Source organism: Podarcis bocagei (genome assembly GCF_964188305.1).
Source record: "Podarcis bocagei genome assembly, chromosome: 1".
Lineage (NCBI taxonomy): Eukaryota > Metazoa > Chordata > Lepidosauria > Squamata > Lacertidae > Podarcis > Podarcis bocagei.
In genome coordinates, this window is record NC_138125.1 from 51875799 (window position 1) to 51903503 (window position 27705).

Below are 27705 nucleotides of genomic sequence, written 5' to 3' on the forward strand. Positions count from 1 at the left end.
CACAGGGCAGGAAAGTACCACAATGTACGGCTCTCTGTTTATAGAAGATATACCTGTGAGCAGCTATTAATCATAGCTAACTCCAGCTTCCATATTCAAGGACAGCATACCTCTGAATATTAGACATGGGGATAAAAGATCAAAATAGGAATGCTGTCTTAATGTCTTGCTTGTGAGTTTTCCAGAGGCAGTTAACTGGTCTCTGTCAGAAAGAAAATGCTGGACCATATGGGTCTCTGGTTTAACCCAGCAAGACTCTTTTAACAGCTACCAAAAGGGAGAAGGAGAAAAGGCTTGCCATAAAGACACCGTTTAAAAGCAGGGAAGTATAAGCTTAAATCAGGGGGAATCAGCTGCTTCAGAAAAAGTACTTCAATAAATTAACAAATGAGGATGTTGCTATTTTTATAAAAGCTCACCAGTTTAGTGTTTGTTTCAGTTTCAGAAATATCTTAAAATTAAGAGCCTTATGAAACATAACCACAACTGCAACTCTGGAAATTTAAAAATATCTTATTGTCAAATTAGTTGTGTAACTTAAGTGTCTTCTGCAGACTGTTTCCATTTCCCTTTCTCTGCTCCGCCCTTTACTCCCACAATTAGGATACAAGGGACGCCTCTCCCACTCCAAAACCATGAAAGACAAAGTCACAAAAGCTCACACAGATGCATGTTTCCCTTCATCTGGTTGACAAAGCTCATTCGCTGCTTAGGTAGCTAAGGGGGCCCAGAGAGAGAAGAGGAGGGTCTTCACTTTTGAAAGTGAACTGTAGTAACCTTAGGTTCTTGGCTGAGCTCAGAGCCAGGTCTGACTCCACTATCAGCGCTGACCTTTGGACGGACAGCAGGAAATGCAATCATGACTTTGACAACTTTGTCAAGGGATTCAAACAGGAAAAATCACATTAGTGCTCTTCCCTTGAGAGAAAAGCAGGGGTGTGGGGTGGGACACCCAAGAATGGTCCCTACCTCCTCCCATCCTCCACAAAGCAGCTTGAGGCACGTTGACAAGGACAGCCAATAGTCGGGGAAATAATAAGTCAGAGAAAACGCCGGGCTGTGGAAAAAGCTAGAAGCAAGCCTCAACGCTGATCCATGTGAACTCAGCTGTTCTGCCATCAGTGCACTCTTGTACCATTTGCCCTGGGACAACCTGTAAATGTTAAAAACCTTCTGGATCAGAGCAAAGGCCTCAAAAGTCCTGCATTCTGTTCTTGCAATGGCTAACCAGATGTTGGGGGAAAGCCCACAAGCGGGTGCAAAAGCTCTGATCCTGAGAGGAATATATTCAATCTGGTCCTGGAGCCAGTTTAAACCTCTCCACCAAGCCCAGCACAGGGGAAATCCAGCAAGTGCTGCGATGGAGAATTCACCCACCACAGCCCTGGGCTGGCAAGAGAGGCTTAAACTCCTCCCTCAAGCCCAGCACAGTAACAGGGATGAGTGTGGGGTGAGTGTATCTGTGTGTGAGAGAAAGACTGCCTGTGAGTGAGTGAGTGAGTGAGTGAGTGAGTTCTTCCTGTGTGGTGAGCTTATGTTCTGTATACATGGGGACATGCAAGAGCTTAAACAGGGTGGAGGGCAGCCTGGGTGGGTATAGGGCTGCTGCCCACAATATAGGACTGGTGTGTGGGAGACCGGGTGTTTGCTACAGTATGGTTCTGCTTGTATTTATTGGATCAGGGCCCACTTGCAATGAATTGAGTAGAGTGGATGATTAATGATGTTGTGCAGGTGTGGGGGACCTCCAGCTCACAGATTTGGACTGCCAGCATTCCCTTTTTGGCCTGTGAGGCCATTCCGGGCAAGCCATGGCTCTGAGCCAGTCGTATGTGACAACAGGTGTGGGGCAGGTAGCAGTGGGGTCTGGCCCAAAGGGGCTTTGCAGGCATTGTCAATTATGAGTGTCTCCAATCAGGTGGTTGTCGGGCACTTGGAAAGAACTGTGCAAAGGACTTTGCAAGCCCTAAGCTTGGCACTTGGGAAGTGCCGAGCATAGAGCTTACAAAGCACATTGCACACCATGTCCCACCCAGCTGATTGTTGGGTGTTTGGGAAGCACCACGCAAACCAGCCTTGCCCTAGATGCTTCCAGGTAGATTACTACAATACACTCTACATGGGGCTGCCCTGACTGAACACTGAAGAGAGGGACATGGGAAGAATACTAGCCAGGCTGCTGAATTCCATAAGAGAAGTTAGTGGAGGAGGCGGGGGCGAAGGAACAAAAATATGAGAACTTTAAAAGTTCCATATTAGGTATAAGGAGAATGATGGCTAGAAAGTGGGAGAAGCCCATCTGTGAGCCAGGGAATGTGCATAGTCCTAATTGCCAGTGGCACAAGGCCAAATGTGAAGACGAACTTTCTGCAGACTTTGCCCGGCCAAGTTGCGTTCCCTTCTCACAACATCTGACATCACAACAAACTGCCGGCTAGAAAACAGTCCCGCAAGTCAAGCTGAAGTGTCCTTGGCTCCAAGCCAGCCAGTGACAGGGCTGCACTCAAGGCACACCCACCAGACGAGAAACAAGAGCCTTGAATTTCTCCAGGGTGGCTTCAATTACTTGGAGCGTTGCCCTGCTTCTCCCAATGCCCTGCCCTTCCTGATGTCTCGTGTCTTATAAGGCTTTACCTGCTTCATCCAGCAACTTGCCAAGGCAGCTTAAAACAACTTCTTTTATTTCCAAAGCTTCCGTAGGTGATCACCAGCCCTTGCTGGTGTAAAACACTGTCTGTTGCATTGCAGCAGCCATAGAGATGGGGGACAAGTAGCCCTCCATATGTTGTTGGACTCTCATCAGTCCAACCAGCAGGCCCAATGGTCAGGTATAATGGGAGCTGTTGCCTCAAAACATCTGGAAAGCCACAGGTTGCTCATCTCTAGTATAATAAAATGGAAACATGGAAACTAAAATCAAATAACCACATTATTGTGTTGCTTTCACAAAAGATAGAAATATCATGTGCTAAGTTTTTCCTTTATGTCCTGCACGCCTCATAACACTGAAAGCCGCATGTGGATGAAGGAAACATGAGAATAATAAACAATGGAAGGATATATCATCCCCTTCCACTTAAACTGGATAATTAAGACTTAAGAAGTGTCAAGTGCATCTTACTAAGATGGGACTCCCCTTTGAAATCTAGACCTGTTTGTGTGATCTGTCTGCTATGTGGGCTCTAGCAGAATATATCCCCCCCCTCGCTGTTACCCTCCCCTCCCCTCAAATGTTGTCCCCCCTACACACACACAAACATACATTTTGGAGGTAGGCTTAAGCCCTTGCCTCTGGACAAAGCCCTGAGTCATATGATTTATTTTTAAATACTACGTTTTTAAAATTGCAGAAACAAAGCTCACGGTGTTCTACATACTTTAATAAAATATAGAAGGGATGTACAAATGGGGAACCTGCTAATTCGACAGTATCCAGGGATATGAAAGCCTGCATGTGTGGGGAGAAGTATTCTTCATTCTGAAGTGATCAGAAGCGTCTACCATGCGAGGAACAGCACACTTGAGTTGGCCGCTCATTCAAACATAAAAGAGAGATCCAGTGCTGGGAGGATCCAGCAGGGGAGGTTTCAAGGCCTAGCAAGAATATCTCCTCTCTTCCACAAGACATTACTTTAAATTTGGGAATGGGCCTTCCATATTAGTTATCTTGCTACAACTAGCAGCTTTTCCTATGGAGGATGGACACTGGGGTCCTCAGCTGACTGCTCCATGCCATCTGGACCAAGGAATAGAAACACACACACACACACACACACACACACACACACACAATTACTGGTCTGCCTAATTAGAATGGCTGCAATAGTCACATCAGTCTAAAGACAGGATTAAACATCACCATCATCATCATTTTATTATTTATACCCCTGTTCCACAGGGAGGGCCCCACTACCCAGAAGGCCCTGGAGCGCCTTCTTCCTCCATGAGAGCCTGGAGGTAGCAAAAAGGGACCCAAGAAAAGTGGAGGTGAGGGAGAAGGATGTGAACAAGCGGGGGGCTGTACGTGTGGAGGATGAGTGTCACAGAACTGCTAGGCAATCAGAAAAGAAAATACCTGAATGAACCTTAAGATAGAAAGAAGAGTGGATTGAAATGGCATCCTGCTGTTGTTTAAGAATTACAAGACACATCTGCCCATTTCCAGCTGGAAAGGAGCAGTAATAACACCCAGGAGCTACAGGAAAGTTGGTGGAGAGGAAGGAAGACAACTCAAAATCACAGGAGGACCCAAAGACAAAAACAGAGTAGTCCTGTTTCCAGGCATTCCTAACCCTGTGGCTGCCTCTGTGCAGTAGGGATGGGAACCTGTGGCCTCCAGACGTTGTTGAACTGCAATTCCCACCATCCCAGGGAATGCTGGCTGGAGCTGACGGGTGTTGAAGTTCAGCAGTAATTGCAGGATCACAGGTTCCCCATCCCTGCTGTATAGCAACATACTTTGCTAGGTAATAATAAGATTCACAGGCCCCAACACATATTTTTATATGTTGAATTGTATGTACAGATGCAAGTTAAGATGGTGGAGGCTGGAATGGCACTGTGCTTTGTAAGCAAAGGTATTAAAACAGTTTGAGAAGAGGGGCAGGAGATCTGGGGCCCAGTACAAAACACCCAGGTTCAGGACCCTCAGGCCATCTCCTAAAGACATCTCTGATACAGAGTCAGCCACAGGGTTAGGAAAACCTGGAAGCAGGTTTTCAAGTCTAACTGCTGTGGGGTAGGACAACAATTTTCAATGAGGGCTTAGGGGAAGTACACAGGGGAAGGGTTAACTCTCCTGCCTCCAGCTGCAACCCTCACAAACCAAAAATTTCCTGCTGAGCAGCAATTGGGCTTAAAAAATAGCTTCCATTGGCACTAATGGAAATCCTTTTTAAAGTCTAATTACTGCACAGGTCAGATAGGGAAGCTCCCGTAGGCCATATCTGGCTTGCAGGCCAGCAGTTCTTACCCCTGTTGCATAAAGTACAGATTTGCCCAACACACGGATCTACTAAATGGAAGGGAGAACTAACTTAGGAAGGGCTGGATCAGACCAAAGGTCCATCAGGTCCAGGGTTCTAGCAGTGGTCAGCCTGATGCTTTTGAGAAGCAGACAAGTGTGGTATGAAAGCAAAATCCCTTTCCCACTGTTTGTCACCAAATGAGGGTATTAAAAAAAAAATAGCCAGCTGAAACACAATCAAAATACAGGTTAAAGAAAGAGCTGGAGATAAAACAAAATGTCTGTTTAAATGAAAAGGGGGTTGCCTGCTGGTGGAAGGCCACTAACAAGATAAATAGATAAGTGACACTTCCTTGGTAAGGAGTTCCAAAGTCTGGTTACAGCCCCTGAGGAGGCTTTTCTCAAATTCCCATCAAATGCACGTCAGATAACCTAGTTTATGGGAGCAAACTAATTGCATACTGGAAAATTAGGTTTGCGCAACTAAAGTTGATTTAAAGTGCTCTGGTGCAACAAATCTACTTTAAGAACAACAACAGACTTTTGCAGTCAGTAAAATGAGGGGGAAATGCACTAAAAAAGTGTAGGATTAATGGGAAGACATTTAATCACTCTGCAAGCAACTCAAAATGAATGCAGGATGAATATTCATTGTCATAAAATTTTCTCACAAACAAATCAGAATGAATGCTCAATGAAGACCAGACATCGCCTAACATCAGTTTAAGTCTGGTGCAAGAAAATCAGGATGGATTGTGGGCACCACAATTTAAGAAGGCTACTAACAAGCTGAAACGTGTGCAGAGGGTGACCAAGATGATCAGATTTCTGGAAATCTAGCCTTGTGAAGAACAGTTGAGGGAGCTGCGTATTTTTGGCCTGGAAAACCGGAGAGTGAGAGGAGATATGAGAGCCATCTACAAATATCTAAAGTGCAGTCACATGGAGGATGAAGCAAGCTTGTTTTCTCCTGCTCCAGATGATAGGACCCAAATCAGTGGCTTCAAGTTACAAGGAAGGAGGTGGTGGACTCTCCTTCAATGGAGGATTTAAAGCAGAGGTTGGATGGCCATCTGTCATGTATGATCTAGTTGAGATTCCTGCATTATAGGGGGTTGGACTAGATTACCCTTGGGATCCCTTCCAACTCTATGTTATTCTTCCAATTCTATGTTACTCTGGGTGCTGAATAAACAGGTGGTTTTATGGAGCTCCAAGTGTCTGGGTTCATTCAGAGCACTGCTCCTTGTTCCACAGCTTGGTCAACTAGAGTCAGCTACCATAATGTACATGGAATTGATTTTGGTACACAGCACATGCCAAACAAAGGTTGGTCACCACTTAATGTAAGAAGAGAACCCTGCTGGATCAGACCAAAGGTCCAGAATACCCCGCATCCCACAGTGGTCTACAAAATGTCTCTGGGAAACCCTGAAACAAGTTATTGTTATTTGCTTTTTTCCAGAAAAGTGAAACTCAAAGTGACTTACAAAAATGAGTAATAAAACATGGATTGAAAATAACCTAGAGTGGTGTGTGTGTGTGTGATCCAGGTGAATAACAATGTTTTTACCAGGCCCGTAAAAAGAGATAGTGATGGGGCTACGCATACCTCCCTGAGGAAAGCATTCCATAAATGAGGAGCCACCACTGAAAAGTCCCATCCTCATGTTGCCAGCCTTTTTACCTCCCACAGAAAAGAGCATGCAGGATCCAAATCGCTTCATGTGGGGAGAGGCAGTCCTTGAGGTATTGGGGTCCTGAGGCTATATAGGTCAAAACCAGCACTTTCACTTGATCACAGAAACTGACTGGTAGCCAATACAGTTTTGACAAGATTTTGCTCAGATTGTCTTCCCCTGGTGAGCAACTTGACCACTGAATTCTGCACCAGCTGCCATTTCTGAACTGTCTTCAAAGGCAGCCCCACATATAACTCATTGCAATAATCTAACCCAGAGGTTACCAGGGCACAGACAACAAACGTTAGGCTATGCCTGTCCAGTAGCCTTCCCCCACTGTTGCCCCCCACTGATATTCTAAGAAATACTGCCTCTGAAGATGAAAGTTCCTTTTAGCCATTATGGCTACTAGCCATTGTCCCCTATTTAAGCCTCTCAAATACAAAGACCAGGCCTCCAGCTAGCATCCACACATTGATAGCTGGTTAATATCTGCATCTTACAATCTTCCATATTTAACCTTGCCTCTCCGCTTAAATATTAATTCTTCTCTGACATTTCTTGGTGAGTAAAGTGCAACACAATTCCAACTCCAGGGAGATAGACAGATAAGGCCACCTACTGAGATCACGACTGAGCAAAGAGTTCACGGCTGGTTTCCCAGGCTGAAGCAGAAGCCGTGTGGTTCTATTTCCAGCCTTGCAAATGATGGTGCAGGTTTTGGTGGGTCCTGGGCAAAACACCATCATCAATCATTTGTGTCCTCTTTTCCTGATGGGGCTTTTCACACCAACCTCCTAAAAACTCATATAGACAAGAAGCTGACCGCACAAAGGCATATCTCTCCAGGTCTTGTGAGCTCCCTAGTGAAAGGAGTGTCAAAGTTTTTAAATTGCAAATAGTGATGACTACTATATACTGTATAGGAAAATAGAAATCTGCCTGATGCTGAGACTGAACTACTGATCCATCTAGCTCAGTACTGTCAATATGCTGACTAGCAGCAACTCTCCAGGGTTTCAGAAAGCGAGTCTCTCCCAGCCCTATGCCAGGGCCTTCTGGATGCAAAGCAGCTGTTCTACCTGTGCACTATGGCCCTTCTACAATAAGACAAATGCACCTGCACACTGTATGCCAAGCCCCTTTCATTGACCGAAAGCCACAAGGGAACAGACATCTTCCTGCACATGTCATGTGATAAGATGTTGCTGAAGAAGTGTTTTCTCTCCAACACCCAGTGTTCACCCTTCTTTCTCTCCCACCTGGGCCTGAATGAGTGAAAATTTACTCAGAAGCACCACTGTGTTAAAAAAAGGTTTACTCCCAAGTAAGTGAATGTCTTTCCAACTGCAGTGTAAATCGTATAGCAACTCAAAGGCATGTGTTTTGTACAATCACTAGTGCCAGCGTTCCATCCATAAATGTCTTGGAAAGCGGAGAAATTACACTCCTTTTAGCCAATCTCCCTCCCTTTTTTAAATATACATCCAAAAATGGGGGATCCGAATGTGCGCATTTATCTCTTTTAAGCTATTTTTTGAAAATGTTTCTTTCCGCAAATCGGACAAGTAAAGCAGTTCTTTACTTGTGCTTCCGTAACACTGCAATCAAACAGCAATCCGGGGAAAGAAAAGCACCAAGCGCCCTCTTTATCGCCACGCATCTAGACGCATGTGTGTACGCTGCCCGAGCGCCAACAGGTGGTTTGACGCCGGTAGCTCGAGTTTGGCGCCGCCACGAAGGGGAGCGCAGAGCGGCGGCGGCGGGACGCGGCGGCCGAAGCCCCTCGGTGGGTGAAAACGCGCTCTCTCGAGCGGGCGCCACAAACTCCCCGGTTGCCCAGGGCGATCGCGTAAAGAAAGAAGTTACCCGCGTCAGCAACAGCAGCTCCAGGCGCGCCGGCAGCCCCGGAAGGGGAGGCGACAGGGCAACCAGAAGCCCCCCTCTCGGGAGAAAAAGGGGCAGGTCGGGAGCAGGCAGCGAGCTCCGGCCCCCCAGGAAGGCCCACGGCAACTGGGCGAGGGAGCGATCAGACAGCGCCGAGCGCGCGAAGCTCAACGGCGCGCTGTTGACTTCGGGCTGGCGAGAGCCGCTCCGCGCGAGTTGCAGTGATGTAATGTCAGCAAGAGCAGCAGCAGCCTCCGAGTCACATGCCTGAACTTTCCCCAACTCCACCCCCTGGTGTTCCTTTCGCCCCCTCCGATTTCTACATCCTGGCGGCGTGGTGTGCATGAGAACCCAAAACACAAGGGAAGAAGCCCCTCCTTCCTTTGCACGCCGAATGCTTTGCTTGCGAGGATCATTTGTGCCTTCCACGTTTTTATACCGCCCTTCGTCAGAAACATACCGGGGCGGTGTACAGAAGATGTAACATAGGCATGGTTATTTATGGACTTTTTTTTTTAAGGGATCCTGCGCAACCCAAAGCCTTGCTACATTCCCCACAGGGTTTGCCTGTTAAAAAAAGTATCACAATCTGAAATCGTTTGGAGCCTGTTTGAGACCGACACAGCACCCCTTGGCCCAAGCTTCGCGGGGGAGTCAGCGGACTATTCCACACCAATCCACTAGCCAACTAAGCCGGCGTGTTTACTGATAAAGGCAGCTGGCAGCCTTTGCTGTCAGTGACTGGAGGGCCCAGCAGACGAAATGCCACCCTGTACTTTGAGTGGGGTATGGCTGCTCTCCAGATGCTGTTACCTGCAGCTCCTCTTCTCCACCATTGACCAAGCCGGCTGGGGCTGGTGGGAGATGTAGTCTAACAACCTCTGGAAGGCTGCAGGTTTGCTGCTCGGTGCTCTTCCTCGACTGGCAATGTATAACAGGTTGCAAATAGCAGCGCACACAGAGCAAGCATAGGAACATAGAGAGCTGCCTTATTCTGAGTCGGAACATTGGCCAGCCCACCCATGAGGCAAGGTAAGGCAACTGCCTCAGGTCTACAGGGGTGGCAGATCCTGCCTCCTAGGAATTCATGTGGCCCTTCAGATACTGTTGTCCTCCAACTCCCATCAGCCCCAGCCAGCATGTCCAATGGTCAGGATGATGGGAGTTGTAGTCTAGCAACACATGGAGGGCCACAGATTCCCTATCCCTGCATTAAACCACACTGTCACTTATTTTAAATCACTTGATCTAAAACACCAAGGGGTGAGTGTGAGTGTGAAGGAATTCCCCCATGCTCTCCCTAAATGGCAACCCCCTGGAGAAGTATAGGAACGCAGGCAGAAAGATGTCCAAAGATGCTTCTGACCAGCCATTTGCCCCAAAGCAGGATTCTCTAAATGTCACCTTCCACCTCTCAAGAGATCCGCAGACTTTTGAAAAGAGACACTCAGCTCTTGGGCCCGTTGGTGTTTGCTCTGGCTACATGATGATCCAGACAGCCCTCATCAGAGCATGGCTATGCTGAATAATACAATTAGACTTTTCAGAATTGTTGCCTTCCCCTTCTGCTTCACTCATACCAAGGATAAATGAGGAAAAGGCAATATGAGTGTGGCTGCAAAATTAAAACTATTTTGAAACATTACTGTTGACAAAATATTAGGTGAGGAGAACCAACGCTGCTTCAGGCTGGAATGCCGTCCCTGTATACCTGGACATATGTCCTACTGAACTCAGCTGGGCTCACTTCTGAGTAGGCCTGCGTCAGATTGCACTATTATTAACAACACTGCTGTGTGGTCCTCCTCTCACAACATGCTGCTTTAATCTTCATTGGATGTTCTCTCTAGGGAAAGATTTTGTCATGGGGCAATTCCCAGAGGGGTAGTAGCCATGTTAGCATCTCACAGCAAAAACAACAATCTTGTGGCACCTTAAAAAGTGCATTGTGGCAACATGGCTTTAGATTTAATGGACTACAGTCCATTTCATTAGATACTTGAAGCATTATCCTGAGTTGGGGAGGGGGGGTTGTAAACACTCAAGGTCAAGGTTCTCATGTTAATTTACAAGGCCCATAATAACTTGGGTCCAGGATATCTTAAGGACTGCCTGATCCCTGTTATCACTGTCATATCTATCGTTGACATCTCTGGGGGAGTCTCTCTAATGGTGGTCCTTGCAGGGGTCAGATGCATGGCTTGTAACTACCAGAAGCCCTGCATTCGGTATGGTGGGACCTATCCTGTCGAACTTCTTCCTGAGTGACATTAGACAGGCCCCCTTCCTGCTAGACTTCAGGTGCTTGACAAGGACTTTCATGTTTCAGCAGGCGTTTTAAGGTAGCTTTCTGTTTGGAGGATGGATTTTTATTGTCTGTGTTCTTTGAACGGCACTTTTTAAACATTTTATGTACGCCACTTAGAAATTATTAATATCAAATGGTTTATAAATACCAGAATATCTATATCTATGGACCGTTTGCACATTCCTTGTCACAGTGAAGTCATTAGTTTTAGGGAAATTACGGTACCTATAAATGAAGGGGATCTTCCTTCTCATCACTTGGGGTGCTTAGGGCTCTGGGAAGTGAATTGAAGTTGCACTCTCATTTTCCACCAGCAGGGGCTGGGAAAGACAGCTCAATTCCCACCTTTCAATGATGACAACAGGAGCTCCAGCAGCTCTAATGAAGTGGGAGCAATAATATGCAGCAGCCTTTGCCAACCTGGTGCCCTCCATATTTTCTGGGATATATGGATAAAGGGCAGAATACGAATAATAATACTAATACTACCAATAATAATGTTTTGGATGACAACTCTCATCAGTCAGTATGGCTGTGTTGACTGGAGTTGATGGGAGGCAGTCAATTTTTAAAGAATTATATTGTTTTAATAGTATTTTATGTTTTATTGTATTAGTGTATATTGCTGTACGCTGCCTTGAAAGATGGTATACCGGTATATGGTAAATACACAGACACACACACACATTTGAGTTTTTTAAGAACTCCTGGCGTGGGCGTTGCCAGGATTTTTGTTAGAGGGGTAAGGACTTTGGGGGGGGTAGAAGCAACGTGATTGGTCAGTTATTAAGTATTTCTATGGTTTTCCTTGATCTGAGGGGCAGCTGTCCTCCCCACCCCCCTTTGCTACCCCCATGACTGCTGGGTGGATTCCATCTAGATCTAGCAATTTGTTAATTTTTCATTTGTTGCTAAAGCCTTCAACGGCTCACGTCACCACTGTTGCATCAATTCTGAATACTCCCTGCATACTCCCTGAATACCTTCTGCAGTGCAGACAATCACAAATAATCCATCCAGCTTTTCTGCAATCTCCTTAACCTTTTTAAGCACACCTTTAAATTTCCCTTCTCGTATTGTCCCACTGCCTCCCTTCTGCTTCTGGTGTATTAAATGTGTGTGGTTTTTTTAATTAATTGATCTCACTGTTATAAGCAACATGCTCCTCGAATTCTGTTTTTAAACATCCCCGATTGCCTCGTTTCGCGTTTGTGTGGGCGTGTGCATGGGTTTGTGTCAACATCTGTTCCCGTTGGGGCAAGACTTTTATTGTCTTGCTTTTAATAACTTCCTTGCCTCTGCTGCTTACCATGCCGGCATCTTCGTGCATTCGGCGGCACCTTTCCCGATCTGCTGTATACTGTATACAGTACTTTATTGTTATTATTGTTGCTGTTATTTTGCATACCCTTTGTAATCGTTGCAGGAAAACAGTTTCCGCGACCTCTCCAGGGACTTCCACTCCCTCTAGTGGTTCTTCAAAAATAACAGTAAAACACCCAGCCATTTCGCGATTGTCCCATTTCTAAACAAAATCTCCCTCGGGGAAGGGTGGGGAGGAACCCCCCCCCCCCGCTTAGTCAAGAGGTCACAAAGTTCAAGGGAATTTCTCAAGAGCCAATAGGCGAGATGGGCACCAGCAGCTTCGGTAGCTGATACTGAGCATGCTCGGGGGAGGTGGAGCATGCTCACTCCCTCTTTCCAAGGTACGGATGCCGAGCGAGGGAGCCTCGGCGCGGATAGGGAGCAAAGCCATGGAGGGTGGAAGGAAGCGGCGGAGCTGGCGAAGCGCCTCTTTCCCGCTGCTGCTGCTGCTGCTGCTGCTGCTGCCGAGTCTCGCCCTTGAGCTCGTCCTGCCGGTCGCCCAGGCTCGGAGCCTCCGCTTTGTTACCTTGGTGAGCAGCAGGAAAGGGAGGCAAGAAAAGAAAGAAAGGGATTAAGGGGGGCGATCTTTTTTGGGGGGGTTGCCACGTGACACAAGGCTTCCGAAGCCCCAAATGGCCAGCAAGGAAAGGGAGGAAAATCTCGATCGGCCCTTTTTAAAACAACAACACACCCATGAAATTCGTGTTGAAAACAAGTGGCTTTTCTTCGCTGCAGGTTGCGCTTTGCAATCGAAGCCGAGATCGCGATTTCTCCGTTAAGAAAATAATCGAAAATTGCAAGGGTTTGGGTTTAATCATCATCATCATCCTCGCCCTAAGTGTTGGTATAGCAGGAGCCAGGGAGGACCCAAGAAGATCAGGGTGCTTGGTGTCCCGTCCCCCCCCCCCCCCGCGCGCCACGTTCTTTCCTTGCTGCGTATCTCCCAGCGCCTTCGGTTATCTTGAGAGCCGGCTGCAGGGCTTGACAGCAACCTCGCCTCGCTTCAGGGTTGGGGTGGAGCAAGAGTCCTAGTTATCTCTGGCCCGAGGCACAATGCATGGGAATTGGGCAAACAGGAGAGGTAGAGGACGCCAGCAGCTGCTGGCTAACGGTGAACTATTTTGGTTTTCAGTTATACCGCCATGGAGACCGCTCTCCTGTGAAGGCATACCCCAGAGATCCCTATCAGGAAAGCTCCTGGCCTCAAGGATTTGGGCAACTTTCTCAGGTAGGTATCTCAGAAAAAGCGACCTGTGGGAAACTTTGAACCCCAAGGAAACACATTTCCCAACAGGAGAATGCAGAACTATTTTCTTTGAAGATGAAATTGTGTCAAAACATGGCATGTTGTTATTTGTGGTGGTGGTGGGGTAATTCGCCATGCAGCTCCAGTCTGAGGTTTCCTCTTTTGCCACTGCTGCTGCTGCTGCTTTTCCTCTTGGGAGCTATTTTTAGTTCCGCTTTCCTTTTCTCTTTCCTACCCCAGGGAAATGACAGTCCCTTTTAAAATCAGATGAAGCAATAACTTTATTTTTTTTTAAAAAAATAATATTTATTAGAGATTTAATAATTACAGAAAAAAGAAAGAAACAATAAAAAATTAAACAGAACAAAACAATGCCTTACAATACATCAAAAATAAAAATAACAAAAAACAATACAACTAAACAACATAAAAAACAAAAACATTTAAAAACACATCCAATATTTCCGTATCATTACCTTTCATTTACTTGTTTCATCGACCTCCTCACACCTCCCTTTTTTGTATTCTAGTTCAATTAGCTATTTCAGCAAATCCTTTCCATCTTTCTCAATTTTTGTTCTATAATTTATCTTAACACAATCTAACCTTAAATTTTCCACTTGGCCCATTAACAATCTATTTTTACTTAAATCTTTATATCATTTCTGCTAAAGCCATATAGCTTCATTCCAACATCCTTCTAACATTCATTAATTTTGCAATATTTCTGTAAATATACTTTGATTTTTTTCCAATCTTCTTCCACCGACTCTTCTCCCTGGTCTCGGATTCTACCAGTCATTTCCGCCAATTCCATGCAGTCCATCAGCTTCATCTGCCATTCTTCCCGAGTGGGTAGATCTTGTGTCTTCCAATGCTTTGCGATAAGTATTCTTGCTGCTGTTGTAGCATACATAAAGAAAGTTCTATCCTTCTTTGACACCAATTGGCCGACCATGCCCAGGAGAAAGGCCTCTGGTTTCTTCGGGAAGGTATATTTAAATACCTTTTTCATTTCGTTATAAATCATCTCCCAGAATGTCTTAATCCTTGGGCATGTCCACCAAAGGTGAAAGAATGTACCTTCAGTCTCATTACATTTCCAGCATTTATTATCGGGCAGATGGTAATTTTTTGCAAGCTTGACTGGTGTTATGTACCACCTGTAAATAATTTTCATTAAATTCTCTTTTAAGGCATTACATGCCGTAAACTTCATACCTGTTTCATAACTTCATAACTGTTGTCTTTATTTAAAAGACAACAGTTTCCCCTGTTGTTTTTATAAAAGCAAATTATGTATAGCTTAACAACCTGCAAAACATGTTGCGGGGGGAGCGGAGGGCTGTGTCATTCATTTCAGAACAGATTTTGGTTAACATTTCCTGTGTCAGCAGTGACCAAGCTGTAACTCTATTTGTTCTCATTTTCGTTGGTGTGGTTGTGCAAGCAAGCACAAAAACTTGCTTTGCTGTTAATTTGTTGCTGTTGATACGCGTAGGAAGGAATGCAGCAGCAGTGGGACCTTGGTCGAGCGCTTCGAAAGCGTTATGATGGATTCCTCAATTCCTCATACAATAGACAAGAGGTTAGTGCATTGTCGCAAATTGCTTGAGGTATCATGACCATGCAGTGTCCTCTTTGCGCTCCCTGTATTAAAACCTCTTTCCTCTCTCTTTCTAAGTAAGTGGCTGAGGAAAATAATGGAACAACATGAAAGGCAGTTCTTTCAAATGGCATCTTCCGTGTAAACAGTTTGTCAAATCCCTGATTGGGTTAAAATAATAAAGGAACAATAAACAATTGATGACCAGGGCAGTAATGTAAAGGAAAGTAAAAGGAATAAGAAGATGGCATCTGAGATGGACTGAACTTTGTTTGGTCAAACAGGCCACTCAAGACAAAGGGAATTGCACGAGACACAATAAGAGACTGGGGTACTTGGTAAGAGTATATATCAGATGATTTTCTCCTGCTCTCATGCCAGTGGATGGACCTGTTTGAGCGTGTTTGTTGAAAAATCTATTGAGAACTGTCAGGAGTTCTCTGGTGAGTTGGCCTGTAGTTTTCCACTGCCTTTTTTCTCAGTGATGAAAGCAGATAATGGAAGGCATGGCCCATGAACCAAATTCAGGTAAATACAACAGTAAGAACATCTCCCAAACCCTGTGATGCACTTCAGCTGTCAAGCAGGAATTTATGACGTCTGGCTTGCCTTGCCACATGCACAAAAACCTGCCCAACTGGATTGTTAACCACCTTCTGGGTGTTTTTATTTAACTTTGTCTCAGTGCCACTCAGTAAACAGTTTTAAATGTGCATAAAGGACAATGTGAAATGAAGCAATAGGCCTATTTTATTCCTGTTAGGAACATTGTTTTTATTTGTTTATTTCTACATTTATATCCCACCTTTTCCTCCAAGGAGCTCCAGGTGGCATACACAGTTCTCCGTCCCCGTTTTATCTGCACAACAGCCCTGTGAGGTAGGCTAGGCTTAGGGACAGCGACTCACCCCAGATCACCCAGGGAGCTGCCTGGCCGAGTGGGGATTTAAATCCTGGTCTCTCAGGTCCTAGTCTGGCAGTCCTAACTGTGGCACCGCTGGTGTGGTGTTATAGCATAGCATGACTCTTCTACAGCAGCAGCATACATTAGACAAAAGTGTTCTTCCTATGAAACAGCTTCTTGTAGGCCCTCAAATTTTCCAGCGAAAGCTACAATTTAGATGATGATGAAAGCTCTTCAGGAACATTATTATTAGCCTTTGTGCCCATCCTGTTAGAGCTCAACCTAGGTAGGCAACAGCAGTGCTGCTTTGGGGATTTCTTCCTGTGTCAGTTTCCAAGCTAAGTGCTGCTTCATGCAATGGGCCCTGCAGTTCCACCATGGTCAGCTGTGGTCTCTCTTTTGTGTAACACCTCCAGGAGATTTGCATACCTTGAAACACAGTTCTAGAAACTGTGATTGGCTGAGGCTTCCAGAAATCTGCTTAGCACACCTAAAGAGCTCCACTAATGCTCTTTAGGTGTGTCCAAAACACAATCAATTCTTGTTGCAAGTGGGGTAATTGCTCTTTGGCTGCAATGTGTGAAGTGGCAACGAGACAGAGAACTGAAAGCCATCTCAACTCAGCCTGGCCACAGATCATCACCCATATTATCTGCCTGCTGGCCCAGCCCAGGATGAATTCAAAGCAGGAGCCCTGCTTCTGTTGCCTTCGCTGCTCATGCCTTCTAAGGTGATGCCCTGCCAATCTGGGTATGCTGCATGTAACTTGCACATATTGCAGAGAGGATCTTTTCAAGCCCCACATCTTTGTCCTCTTGCCTGTATTAGAGTCATTGCTGACTTAGTGGCTGCACCTGGAAATACAGCAGGAGCGGCAACTGAAGAAGGTGTCAGAGGGAAAGTTGGAGAGGGTTTTCTCTTGTGACATGTAGCTTGGGCTTGCTCTGGAGCAATTTGCTCTCCAGGCATCTATTGTTTCTTGGTGAAACAGCATGGTCAAGTGACTTCTATGGGGCTTGAAGGCAAGAGTCCTGGCTCTTGCACATGGGAGTAGGATTGAACAGCTGTTGAAGCCTGAAAATTGTACATTGTTTTAAATTTGGCTGTAAGTCGCTTTGGGTTGCCTTGGGCAAGATAAAGCAACCAACAAATGTAAATAAATGAATGAATGAACCTGCACCCCATTTCATATGCCTTGTAGAGTGGATATATGAACAAGCAGCACTTTTCTAGTTGCTTCTGAACTTCCCGGGAAAGCCTGTGTCGCACCTGGTCTGATTCAGCCCATTCCTCTCAGAGCTGGAGACTAAATCTAACCCAGGCACCTCTCAGCTTCCACTATCTGTTGCTTATCTGCAGGTAGCTCAGCTTGCTATCTTTTTGGAAGACTAATGAAAGAAACCTAATATACTGTGTGCCGACAGTTGTCTTTTTAAAAGACTGCGCCAAGCCCACGGAACTCATTTGAGAGCAGACCAAAATATGTGGAGTAAAGGTTCACATTCTGAAATGCTTCAGGGAATAACAACATCAGGTGCCTGTTGAAAACAAAGACTAGTTAAAGAAACAGGGATAAATTAAGGGATTGGGAATTATCTCAAAGGGTGCTTATTTCCACTCTGTTTGATTACATTATGTGTTCTTAAGTCCTAGGCTATGACATACACTCCCTTCTTAGAACTCAATTTGTTTATTTGCATAAGTGAAGATTCAAGTGGAATATCCTGTTTGGAGGGAGCTGATTTATTTTGCCCTGCAGGTTTTGTGCTGTCATAGACACACTCCTGTTAGTGACTTGCCCACCAGGGACATTGAAGCATTAAATTCCTTGTGGAGAATGATACATAGAGGCACATCTGTAGGGCTCTAAGATAGGGGTTGCAGACAACCTATCTGATTTCCACAGACAACATATGCAGGCTTCTTCGGTCTGTGCTAATTCCCCTCCATTCCATATGTCCTTTAGATAATTGGGGACCACTATATGATCTGTCCTTGTAGCTAACCTAGAACAACACTTTGCATTTTCAAGGCAACAGCACTCAACTCAGCATTCAGCGTGGGTGGTCTTTAGCCTTGGAAAGTGACACACACATAACTCAAGGCTAGAACATCTGTGTTTTGGATTTGTGAAGTTCCATTGCCATTTCTGTAGCTTCCCTAACCACAGCTATGCTTGATTTTCTAGCTCATCTGCTGCCTCTACTTTACTTTCCCTCCCAAGCTCCCATCCTATTTCCTTGCTTTGTATAGCAGCTCAGATACTCAGAATAGCAACGTGTATCAAATGGTTCTTTGATCAGACTCTGTTGGGACCTGTTTATTTCCAGCTTCCTCACTATGTCTCTTGTTAATAGCATGTCTAAATCAGATCAGCACTGCAGCAGAATCAGGAACATAAATGACCTTCTGTATTTGATTCTATACTCTGGCAGATCTACATACGCAGCACAGATTTTGATCGGACCCTGATGAGCGCTGAGGCCAATCTGGCAGGACTGTACCCTCCAGAAGGGTGGCAAGTGTTCAACCCCAATATTTCTTGGCAGCCTATTCCTGTCCACACAGTACCTGACTCAGCAGAGCATGTAAGTCACTTTCAGACCTAAGTACCAGTAGACTGGACCTTCTTGCATAAAAAACCTCTCTCTCTCTCTCTCTCTCCAATTGTTTTCATCTACCCTGAATGCTACCATTCCACTTCTGACTCCTTAGCGATTCCCGTTTTGGAGCAAGTTGCATTTCTCAGGCCCCATTTCACCTGTCTGGAGGCAGGCAGCCTCTCTTAGAAGCATCACTTTGCTTTCAGCAATTAGCCCATTAATAAGCAGACACAACAGTTAGCATTGCTTGTAAAGATGGATTCACGGTCAAATGATCCTCTTAGTGAACATCTCTATTTTGCCTCTGTCCAGCTCCTGAAGTTTCCATTATCTCCCTGTCCCCGTTACGAACAGCTGCAAAATGAGACCCGGCAGACAGCAGAGTATGTGAATAAGACCATCCAGTACATGGTATGTCAAGTTTGATGTACTTCTCTTTCTCTTTATACAATGGTGGTGGCATGGAGAGGTGGAAGAGCTGACTGTCTTTTGCTCCTGCAGGGATTTCTGGAGATGGTGGCAAACAAGACTGGAATTCAGGATGTCTCCCTCGAGTCGGTCTGGAGTGTATATGACACACTCTTCTGTGAGGTGAGCTGTCCATCTGTAGTCATTAGTCATTTGCCCTACAACCCATTTAGTATCAGAAGCTGTCTGTGCTCTTGGCACTAGAACCCAGGCTCAGGGGCCAAATGCGGCCCTCAAGGCCTTTTCGGCAGCCCGTGGCAACATGAGACACCCCACCCAGCAGCCCTTGCACTGCCAGATGAGGTGGTGTGAGGGCTCTGACAGGGTCCTGGAGTCTTCCTGTCTCCTTCCCAAAGCCTAGTTAGTACTTTCCTAGATTTGGGGAGAAGTTGGGAGGGCTCTGGGACCTTGCCAGAGCCTTGTGCCTCCTTTCCAAAGTCTGGTGCCTTGGTTAGCCAGCAGTATGCGGACTGTGGGGGGGGGTGTAAAATTTGGCCTCGCTTCCCCCCCCCCACGGGTGCGACAAAGCTGTGTGTGGCCCACAGGTTCCATGCTAAATTACTCTTGTGGCCCACTTGGTAAGAAAAGTTGGACCACCCTTCTCTAGGCCACATTCTCTCTCATCAGGCTACACCTCTTGCTACCCCTGCTCTGCACCTTCCTTGAGTGCTTTTGCTTGCTTGGAGGATGCAGAGCTAGCTGTGTGTGTGTGTGTGTGTGTGTGTGTGTGTGTGTGTGTAGAAAGAAAGCTCTGGTCCCTGTGTGGCTGTAACATAGCCAGCTGCACAAAAGGAAGAGTCACATCTGTTGTTCCACCCACTTTTTGCCTTTGTCCTCACCCACCACTGACATGTGACCACCCAAACAAATTAAGAAACAGCCTCCCCCCAACACCCCCCCCCCGATTTTAAAAACTGGGAGGGGGCAAAAGGCCTTAGTGGGCACCAAGGGAGGTACCCACTACACTAGGGGCTCCATTTCTGGCAGGCCCTTCCACATGGCCCTAATTGTGTTCTAGGGATGCAGGTGGCACTGTGGTCTAAACCACTGAGCCTCTTGGGCTTGCCGATCAGAAGGTTGGCGGTTTGAATCTGCACAATGGGGTGAGCTTGTGTTGCTCTGTCCCAGCTCCTGCCAACCCAGCAGTTCAAAAGCATACCAGTGCAAGTAGATAAATAGGTACCTCTGTGGTGGGAAGCTAAATGGCATTTCCGTGTGCTCTGGCTTCTGTCACGGTGTCCCGTCGCGCCAGAAGTGGTTTGGTCATGCTGGCCACATGACCCGGAAAACTGTCTGTGGACAAACGCTGGCTCCCTCAGCCTGAAAGCGAGATGAGCGCCACATCCCATAGTCACCTTTGACTGGACTTAAGCGTCCAGGAGTACTTTACCTTTACTTAATTGTACTCTAATAGGAAAACTGCACTGAGAAGTAAGATGATCGCAAGAGAACAGAGCAGATTTGAAACTTCCTTCCAACACAATTTCTGCTCACAGAAATTCTTTTCTGTGGGAGAGGCTTATCCTGTCTACTTTAGAGTCAGCCACAGATGTGCGAAGAACCTTCCCTTGTCAAGTTGAGAAGCAGGTGTTAGTGCAACGTTAAAATTTGCATAATCAGTTTTTACTTAAAAGTGTGAGCATCACAGTCAGACATGTTAGACCTGAAACTCCATGCAATAATGAATATTGTGTCACTTGGATAAGTAGATTAATCTGCTTATTGTGAAGGAAAGCTTGGGAGTTTACAAAATGAAGGCTACCGGAGGCTGTTAGGAAAGCACAGTTCCTTCCTCTGCATCCCAACCCTTATGCACACCAAAGATTTGAAAGCAAAGTATTTTGTCTTCATGAATTCTGATCATAATGACTGTTGAGTTTTGATCCAAACAGCATTGCTTTACAAATGCATCTGTGGTCCTGGGTTGAGGCATTTAAGTTCAGAGGGCAAAAATTTGCCTTAGACCATAGGGCAAGCTCATTCCGGACCAGCTGCCATAACTCGGGGGGGGGGGGCTTTCATTCTTGTTTGCCTAGTTTGTGTCTCTGAGTGGCCTCTCTCTCTCTTGCAACATCTTTCCAGAAAACACACAAAAAACATCTTCCCGATTGGGTAACTCTCAGTGTGATGACTCAGCTGAAGCAGCTGAAAGATTTCAGCTTCGAATTCCTCTTTGGGATCCACAAACGGGTGGAAAAAGCTCGTTTGCAGGGTGGTAAGTGAAAGAACATGGAAGGCAGGTTGGGAAGGAGTGGAGGAGCATTCATTCACTGGTCAAGAACTAGGTTCTGATAGTTTGTTCTGTTTCTGCAGGGGTCCTTCTGTCTCAAATAAGGAAAAACCTTACTCTTGCTGCAAATGCCTCCACACCTCGCCACTTCAAAATGCTAATGTACTCAGCAGTAAGTTTGTTTCTGGGAGCTGTGCTTGCCTTCTCATTATTACCATCTTGTGAACTAAACAAAAAAACAGCTGCAGTTTCCAGCAGTTTCTCCTGCTCTGTGAAAGGAATAAGCAAATTAGTACTTCCGTCTCTTTGCAGCAACTACGGATGCTACAAAAAACCCCCAGATGCTCTCACAAGCAACAGAGAACTTTGTCACTTAGCCTCTCCTTGTAGCACAGTTCCCAATGTTCCGCTTAGTTTATTTATTTACTTACTAAATGTGTTAGTCGCTTTATCTTGTCCAGGGCAACCCAAAGCAACTTACAACCAAACAGGGTGTTGAAATAGGTGCCAGCCTTTTTTCCACGGCCCTGGAGCCCCTTTCTCAGTCTTCCTACCAGCCCCTTGGGAATCTCTGCCAATCTGCCTTCTTCTGAAATGTGGTTTTAAGTCCCCTTCCATATGCACAAAGGAGATGTTCACATTTTTCTTCCTCTTTCTCAGCATGACACCACCCTTGTGGCACTGCAGATGGCTCTGGATGTTTACAGCGGGAGGCAACCACCATATGCCTCGTGTCATATATTTGAGCTGTATCAGGAGGATGATGGGTGAGGGCTTCATGAAGCATATCAATCAAAGGAAATGGTATTCAGAGGCAGTAATCTATCAGCCTGCTGTACCTTAACTTTTGTCCACATATTCATGGGAGATGAAATGAGGTAAAAGTAAGACTTGCAATCTTAAGATGAAGAAGGGTTTATACTTCTCTCCCCTGTAGTGATGGAGTTACCAGTGAATATATTAGTAAAGCCTTACGTCTGATATGACTGTGATAGAATTACAAGAAGGAATATCAACAGTACTTTTATGCATATCTGAATTTAAGAACACCTGACAAAGCACATATAGTATATTCCTGTTAACAGTCCTGTTTGTAACCCAAGGTACCACTGTACTTTTATGAGTTATTTGTAACTAACATCCAGTCTAATTTTTAGTTTTTGCCCCTTGCTCAAAAACAAGGAGGGACAACCCAGCATTTGTTAATTTCTAGCATTCCTCATGCATCTTAGGGTGGAAGGGGGTTGTACGATGATTCAGGGCTTGATTCCAGTAGAAAACATGATATGAAGATGGACGGCAAATAATCAGAATCTCAGTTCCTCTCTTCCCTGTTTTGCTCCTAGTAACTTTTCAGTGGAGATGTTCTTTCGGAATGAGAGTGGGAAGGAGCCTTACCCAGTGCAGCTGCCTGGCTGTGCACAGCGTTGTCCCCTGCTGAATTTCCTGCAACTCACTGAGCCTGTTACTCCACAGGACTGGAAACAAGAATGTCAGATAGCAAGCACCATGAAAGACACAGGTGAGTGGAGGCTGTTCCAGTAGATAAGCCAAAGAAGGACTGAAGTGATTTCAAGTGCCATAAGCATTTTTTTCCCCCCACTTCACCCTCTGCAGAACTTATTGTGGTTTTGGCTGTCTGTGGATCCATCCTCTTCCTGCTTATTATCCTGCTCCTGACAGTACTCTTCCGTTCCAAGTCCCAGCCTCCTGGCTACCGGCACGTTTCCAATGAAGGAGAGGAACAGCCTTGACATTTGCTCCAGCCCCTCCTGAGGCAGCAGGAGAGCACGGTGCTGACTCTAGAGACAAGAGGGGCTTCTTTCAGTGACTAAGGGTCTTCTTCATTTGTCCCGATTGCTGCTTCTAAGCCAAAAGGCCCAGACTCTGTGGTGGAGCTGTTGTGACTATCGGTGCAGTCGAGCTGCCAAGCGAATAATACCGTCATGAACTAGGAGTGAAATGCAAGCATGATTTGGGGTTGCTGTTTGCCAGTACGCGACTGGTTCTATCAAGGACCCCGGTCTTGCTTCTTTTGAACCCAATATGCTGAAGTCTCTGCTACTGGTGCAGAATGGGCAGCCTTCCCAACTGAAACCTGCTGCTCCTCAGAAAGCCTTGCTTCCACCTGGCGGTTGTTACTTGAACCTCCCTGAACTGTGGGAAAGGGGCCTGGTGCTATAACTGCCTTCTCCAGCTGAGTTATTACCTGGGAATCAAACCACTGCCTCTCTGTCTTATGTACTTGGCTCTTAGCCACAGGGTCCATACAGAAGGATAAGGTTGGGGCTGGACCCAATCTTCTATAACAGAGGAAAAAACGACTTTCTCAAAAGCAGCCTTCTTCCCATTTGTCACTGACTACAGAAATTCAGTAAGTGGAACGCAGTACACTTCCTCTGTCTCCCCACTATTTTCAGCCTCAACGTATTCTTACAAAGCAGTGCAGCCTTGTGTTTAGTGGGAAGTGAACTAGTGGAATTTAGAAGTGCTTATTAGCAAAGGCCTGGCTACAATCTTTAAATGCCCTATATCATGCACAATATTCTGGACCAGCAGAGATTCAAAGAAAATCTGCTGTTTTAAAAACAAAGGTAAGTCTCTGAGGCAGAAAAAGTAGCTAAGTATGTTGCCCTATAGAAAGAATCTTTGTGTATCAAGTGTAGCTTGAGAATTTCACAGTAAGGATCTGCAGCTTTTGTGGAAAATCCTCCTATCACGCCACACTTTATATATGACAGCATACTTATTCTTTCTAATACATCTTCAAGCACTTTCTCATCATGCATGTTATATCTGACATGCAAAGAACACAAAAATAAGCATCTCTGCTGTTCTAAAAACACAAAGAAATTAAGAACACTCACAGCTGCACACAAATGTCTTGGGTACAAACAAGAAGAGAAAAAGCGAGCCCAGACCCAGTCTTGAACAGAAGTGCTTCTGAGCATATACAGAATGTGTTTCCTTCATGCTTGAAAAACTACAGCTTACCTGCTCTCTACATACACTAAGGAATAAGAGTCCAGGCATGATTGCAAACACAGGCATGAGTTCCCCAGCATACTTTGCAATCAAATAACACAGTCCTCCTCTCCAAAAAACTGAACACACTCTTTGCTTTTCTTTCCTCCCTGCTGCTTCCCATCTCCTTTCAGACATAGCTCCTCAAAACAAGAAACCAGTGTTCTCTCTGCACATTTCTCTGTCCTGCTCCCATAGGCAAGAAAGCCTCATTCCTTCGTCTTCACCCAGGGCTCAGTCCAGGAAATCTGAGGCCAAATCCAGAAAACAGAGTCTGTCCTTTCCCTCCTTAAAAGTAGCCCATGCTGGTTTTTCTCCCCACCTTTCCCAAGTGCAGCAATTGAATTCTTCAGAAAAGAATCAGAGGCTTGAAAAGAACAAGAGGTGCTTAATAAGAACATCACTTGTTTGGTGTTTTCCCTTGGATGCAGAGAGGAAGCCAGGATTTTTAAATATGGGAGCTGGATGAGAAAGCAGCTCTGCTAAGTGGGAAGAGTTAGTTACTGGGACAACAGCAATAAATATTTAAAATGGCCAGTGCTATTTTTTAAAAAAATGAAAAGAAGTGCCAGTACTCACCATGAAGTTCTTACAGTAAGCACCACACTTTTAACATTTGGAAGGGGGGGAGGTGCCGGCACTGCGTATCCCTGAGTACCCCTAGGAAAAAACCACTGGAAATAACAGACATATCTAAGCATGGGATTGTGGGGAGCTGGCAGAACTAATCTTTCCCCCAGAAAGATGTGCTGCTCATTCTGAGGCTTCAGCACATGCATTAAAATAAAGACAGAGTATTCCTGTCCCTCACTACATTACCCATCTTCCTAGTAATCATATTTATTGATGCTTCCATTGCAAATAGCGCTATGTAAGAACCACCCTCCTAGGTAAGGCCAAAGTTTTACCACGGTGGCCAATCAGGTGCCTATGGGAAGCCTACAAGCAGGACCTGAGTGCAACAGCACTCTCCACACTTGTGATTCCCAACAACTACTTTCAGAGACATACTGCCTCCAACAATGGAGGCAGAGCATAGTCCCCATGAATTTGTCTTTCAAAGTCACCCAAAGCCACTTTCTGCACTGCAGCTTCTCACTGTTGATAAGAGACCCGAAGAGTTCTGGGTTGACAAAGTCCATTATATTCTTGCAGAGAAGCTGGTAAAATGTGGGCTGGATGAGTTAATTGCTTAGGGGGATTTGCAGAGGAAGGGGGTACCTGGGTGTCATCCCTGGGGGGGTTGACATCGCGCCCCCCTGGGATGCTTGCCCCACCCCCACGGGCAGCTAGCCCCCCCCCCCGAGTGCACAGCATGTGTGCCGCTCCAGGTGCCAGAGCAGCTAGCTCCGTCTCTGATTTGTAGCTGATTGACTGGCCAAACCCAAAGAGTGTTCACTAATGGTTCCTCATCATCCTGGATAAAAGTGACGAGTGGGGTGCTGCAAGGTTCGTCCTGAGCCCGTTGTTATTCAATGTCTTTATAAACTTGGATAAAGGCTGGACTGTTTTTCAACTGGAACTCGCCGGAATTCAATTCCAGCACCTCTCAGGTGGGCGCCATTGCCATTATAAGAGAAGAAGGGAGGCGTTCATGGTGAGTTCTGGCACCTTTTCCCAGAAAAATAGCACAATAAAAAGGTATTGAGCATATGCTCATCAAATTTGCAGATGACACCAAACTGGGAGGGGTAGTTAATGCCACAGAAGACAGAATCAGGATTCAATATGACCTTAACAAATTGGAGAACTGGGTCAAAGCTAAGAAAATTAATTTCAATAGGGACCAAGGTAAAGTTCTGCACTTAGGCAGGAATAACCAATGGGGGACACCTGGCTTGCCAGTAGAAAGTGAACTCGGGGTCTTAGTGGACCACAACCTTAACATGAGTCAGCAGTGTGATGCAGCAGCAAAAAAAAGCTAATGCTATTCTACACTGCATCAACAGAAGTATAGTGCCCAGATCAAGGGAAATAATATTCTACCTTAGTCATACCACCCCTGGAGTGCTGTGTCCAGTTCTGGGCACTACAATTTAAGAAGGATATTGACAAGCAGCAACATATGCAGAGGAAGGTGACCAAGATGATCGAGGGATGAGAGGAGATATGATAGCCATCTTCAAATATCTAAAGGGCTGTCACATGGAAGATGGAACAGTCTTGTTCTCTCCTGCTCCAGAGTGTAGGACCAGAACCAATGGATTCAAGTTTCATGAAAGAAGATTCCAGCTAAACAACCAGAACTTTCTGACAGCAAGAGCTGTTCAACAGTGGAACAAACTTGCTCAGAAGGTGCACCTTCCTTGGAGGTTGTTAAGCAGATGTTGAATGGTCATCTGTTATCGATGCTTTGGTTGAGATTCCTGCATAGCAGGGGGTTGGACTAGATGACCCTCAGAGTCCCTTCCAACTCTACAATTTTATGATTCTACGAACCTGCATATATTGCATACATCTGGCAACACGTCATGCAATATAATTCTGCAAAAAAAGGGGGGGAAATGGCCAACTCTGTTTGCAGCTGTCAGCATCTATATTTTCCCCATTGCTGATCACCCAACTGCATGGCATGGTTCCTGCAGGGCAGGATGCAAACACAGAGGCAAATGAAGTCCAGCACAATTGGTTGATTACTATTACATGTATTTCCTGCAAGCCAGGTAAAAAATCAAGAGGGGCAAGATTTAAAGTTGTCTGCTTTGGTACAAATTGAGGGCAGAAAAGGTTTCTGTGATTTATTGTTTGAGTCTCTGATTGTTGTCTTTGTAATTCACTTGGATAATTTTCTTAGCCTCCCCCTCCCCCCCAATTAAAAACCAAGTGGAGAAAATCAAGACTGGACTCTTGTTCTTTCTTCCTCTGAGGAGGTTTTAGAGCTGGACCAAAAGGGGGGGTGCAATTGCAAAATACATCTTTTTGCATCATGGATCCTAGTGAGAAAACATTTCACCCCAAGGGAAAACCTGCCTTTATGAAAGTTGTCTGTATATACTACACTTTATTTTACTGTTTCTTTATGTAAATTGATGTATTTGTAGGAGTGAGTTTATAGGGTTCCACCTACTCTGCGCATTTATATCTGGTGTGCAGTTGGAACATCTTGAAACTGCTTCTTTTTAAGGAATCAAACTTGAGCATATGGAAGTAGAAGCAGGGGAGGAGATTATGAGGCGAGTTGAGCAGATTTTCAACCAAGTTTGCAAAGATGGGGCTCCTGAACCTTTTTCTTCCTACTATGGTTATTATTCTTTGATTCCTGCCCAATAACACTTCTTTTGTTCCATAGCTCTTACCAGAGGGTGGGGGAGGAGGGAGTCAAGATCTAAAAGGCCTGGTTCTTGAAAGCAAAATTATGCAAGTTACTGAAACTTGCATAATTCATTCTATGCACAGAACTTCAGGTTATTTGGGAT

General features: G+C 45.5%; 2 protein-coding genes across 4 annotated transcripts in view; one reads left to right on the plus strand and one right to left on the minus strand.

The window, feature by feature from the left end:
- The window catches only part of NR1H3 (nuclear receptor subfamily 1 group H member 3), a 31348-nt gene extending 22522 nt beyond the window's left edge, over positions 1–8826 (minus strand). The window contains exon 1 of one of the 3 annotated variants that reach the window (XM_081165646.1): positions 8518–8826. The gene's annotated coding sequence lies outside the window, so the exon portion shown is untranslated. The remainder of the gene's footprint in view (positions 1–8517) is intronic. The other 2 variants (XM_081165647.1, XM_081165642.1) reach the window with 2 other exon arrangements.
- A 3616-nt stretch (positions 8827–12442) lies between these two features.
- ACP2 (acid phosphatase 2, lysosomal) lies at positions 12443–27126 on the plus strand. Its single transcript, XM_081165356.1, has 11 exons — positions 12443–12738; positions 13341–13436; positions 14956–15042; positions 18400–18552; positions 18880–18978; positions 19069–19158; positions 21118–21250; positions 21349–21437; positions 21926–22032; positions 22612–22787; positions 22883–27126. The coding sequence occupies exons 1-11, from the start codon at positions 12508–12510 to the stop codon at positions 23017–23019; spliced, it is 1398 nt and encodes a 465-aa protein (XP_081021482.1). The 5' UTR covers positions 12443–12507; the 3' UTR covers positions 23020–27126.
- The last annotated feature ends 579 nt before the right edge of the window (positions 27127–27705 follow it).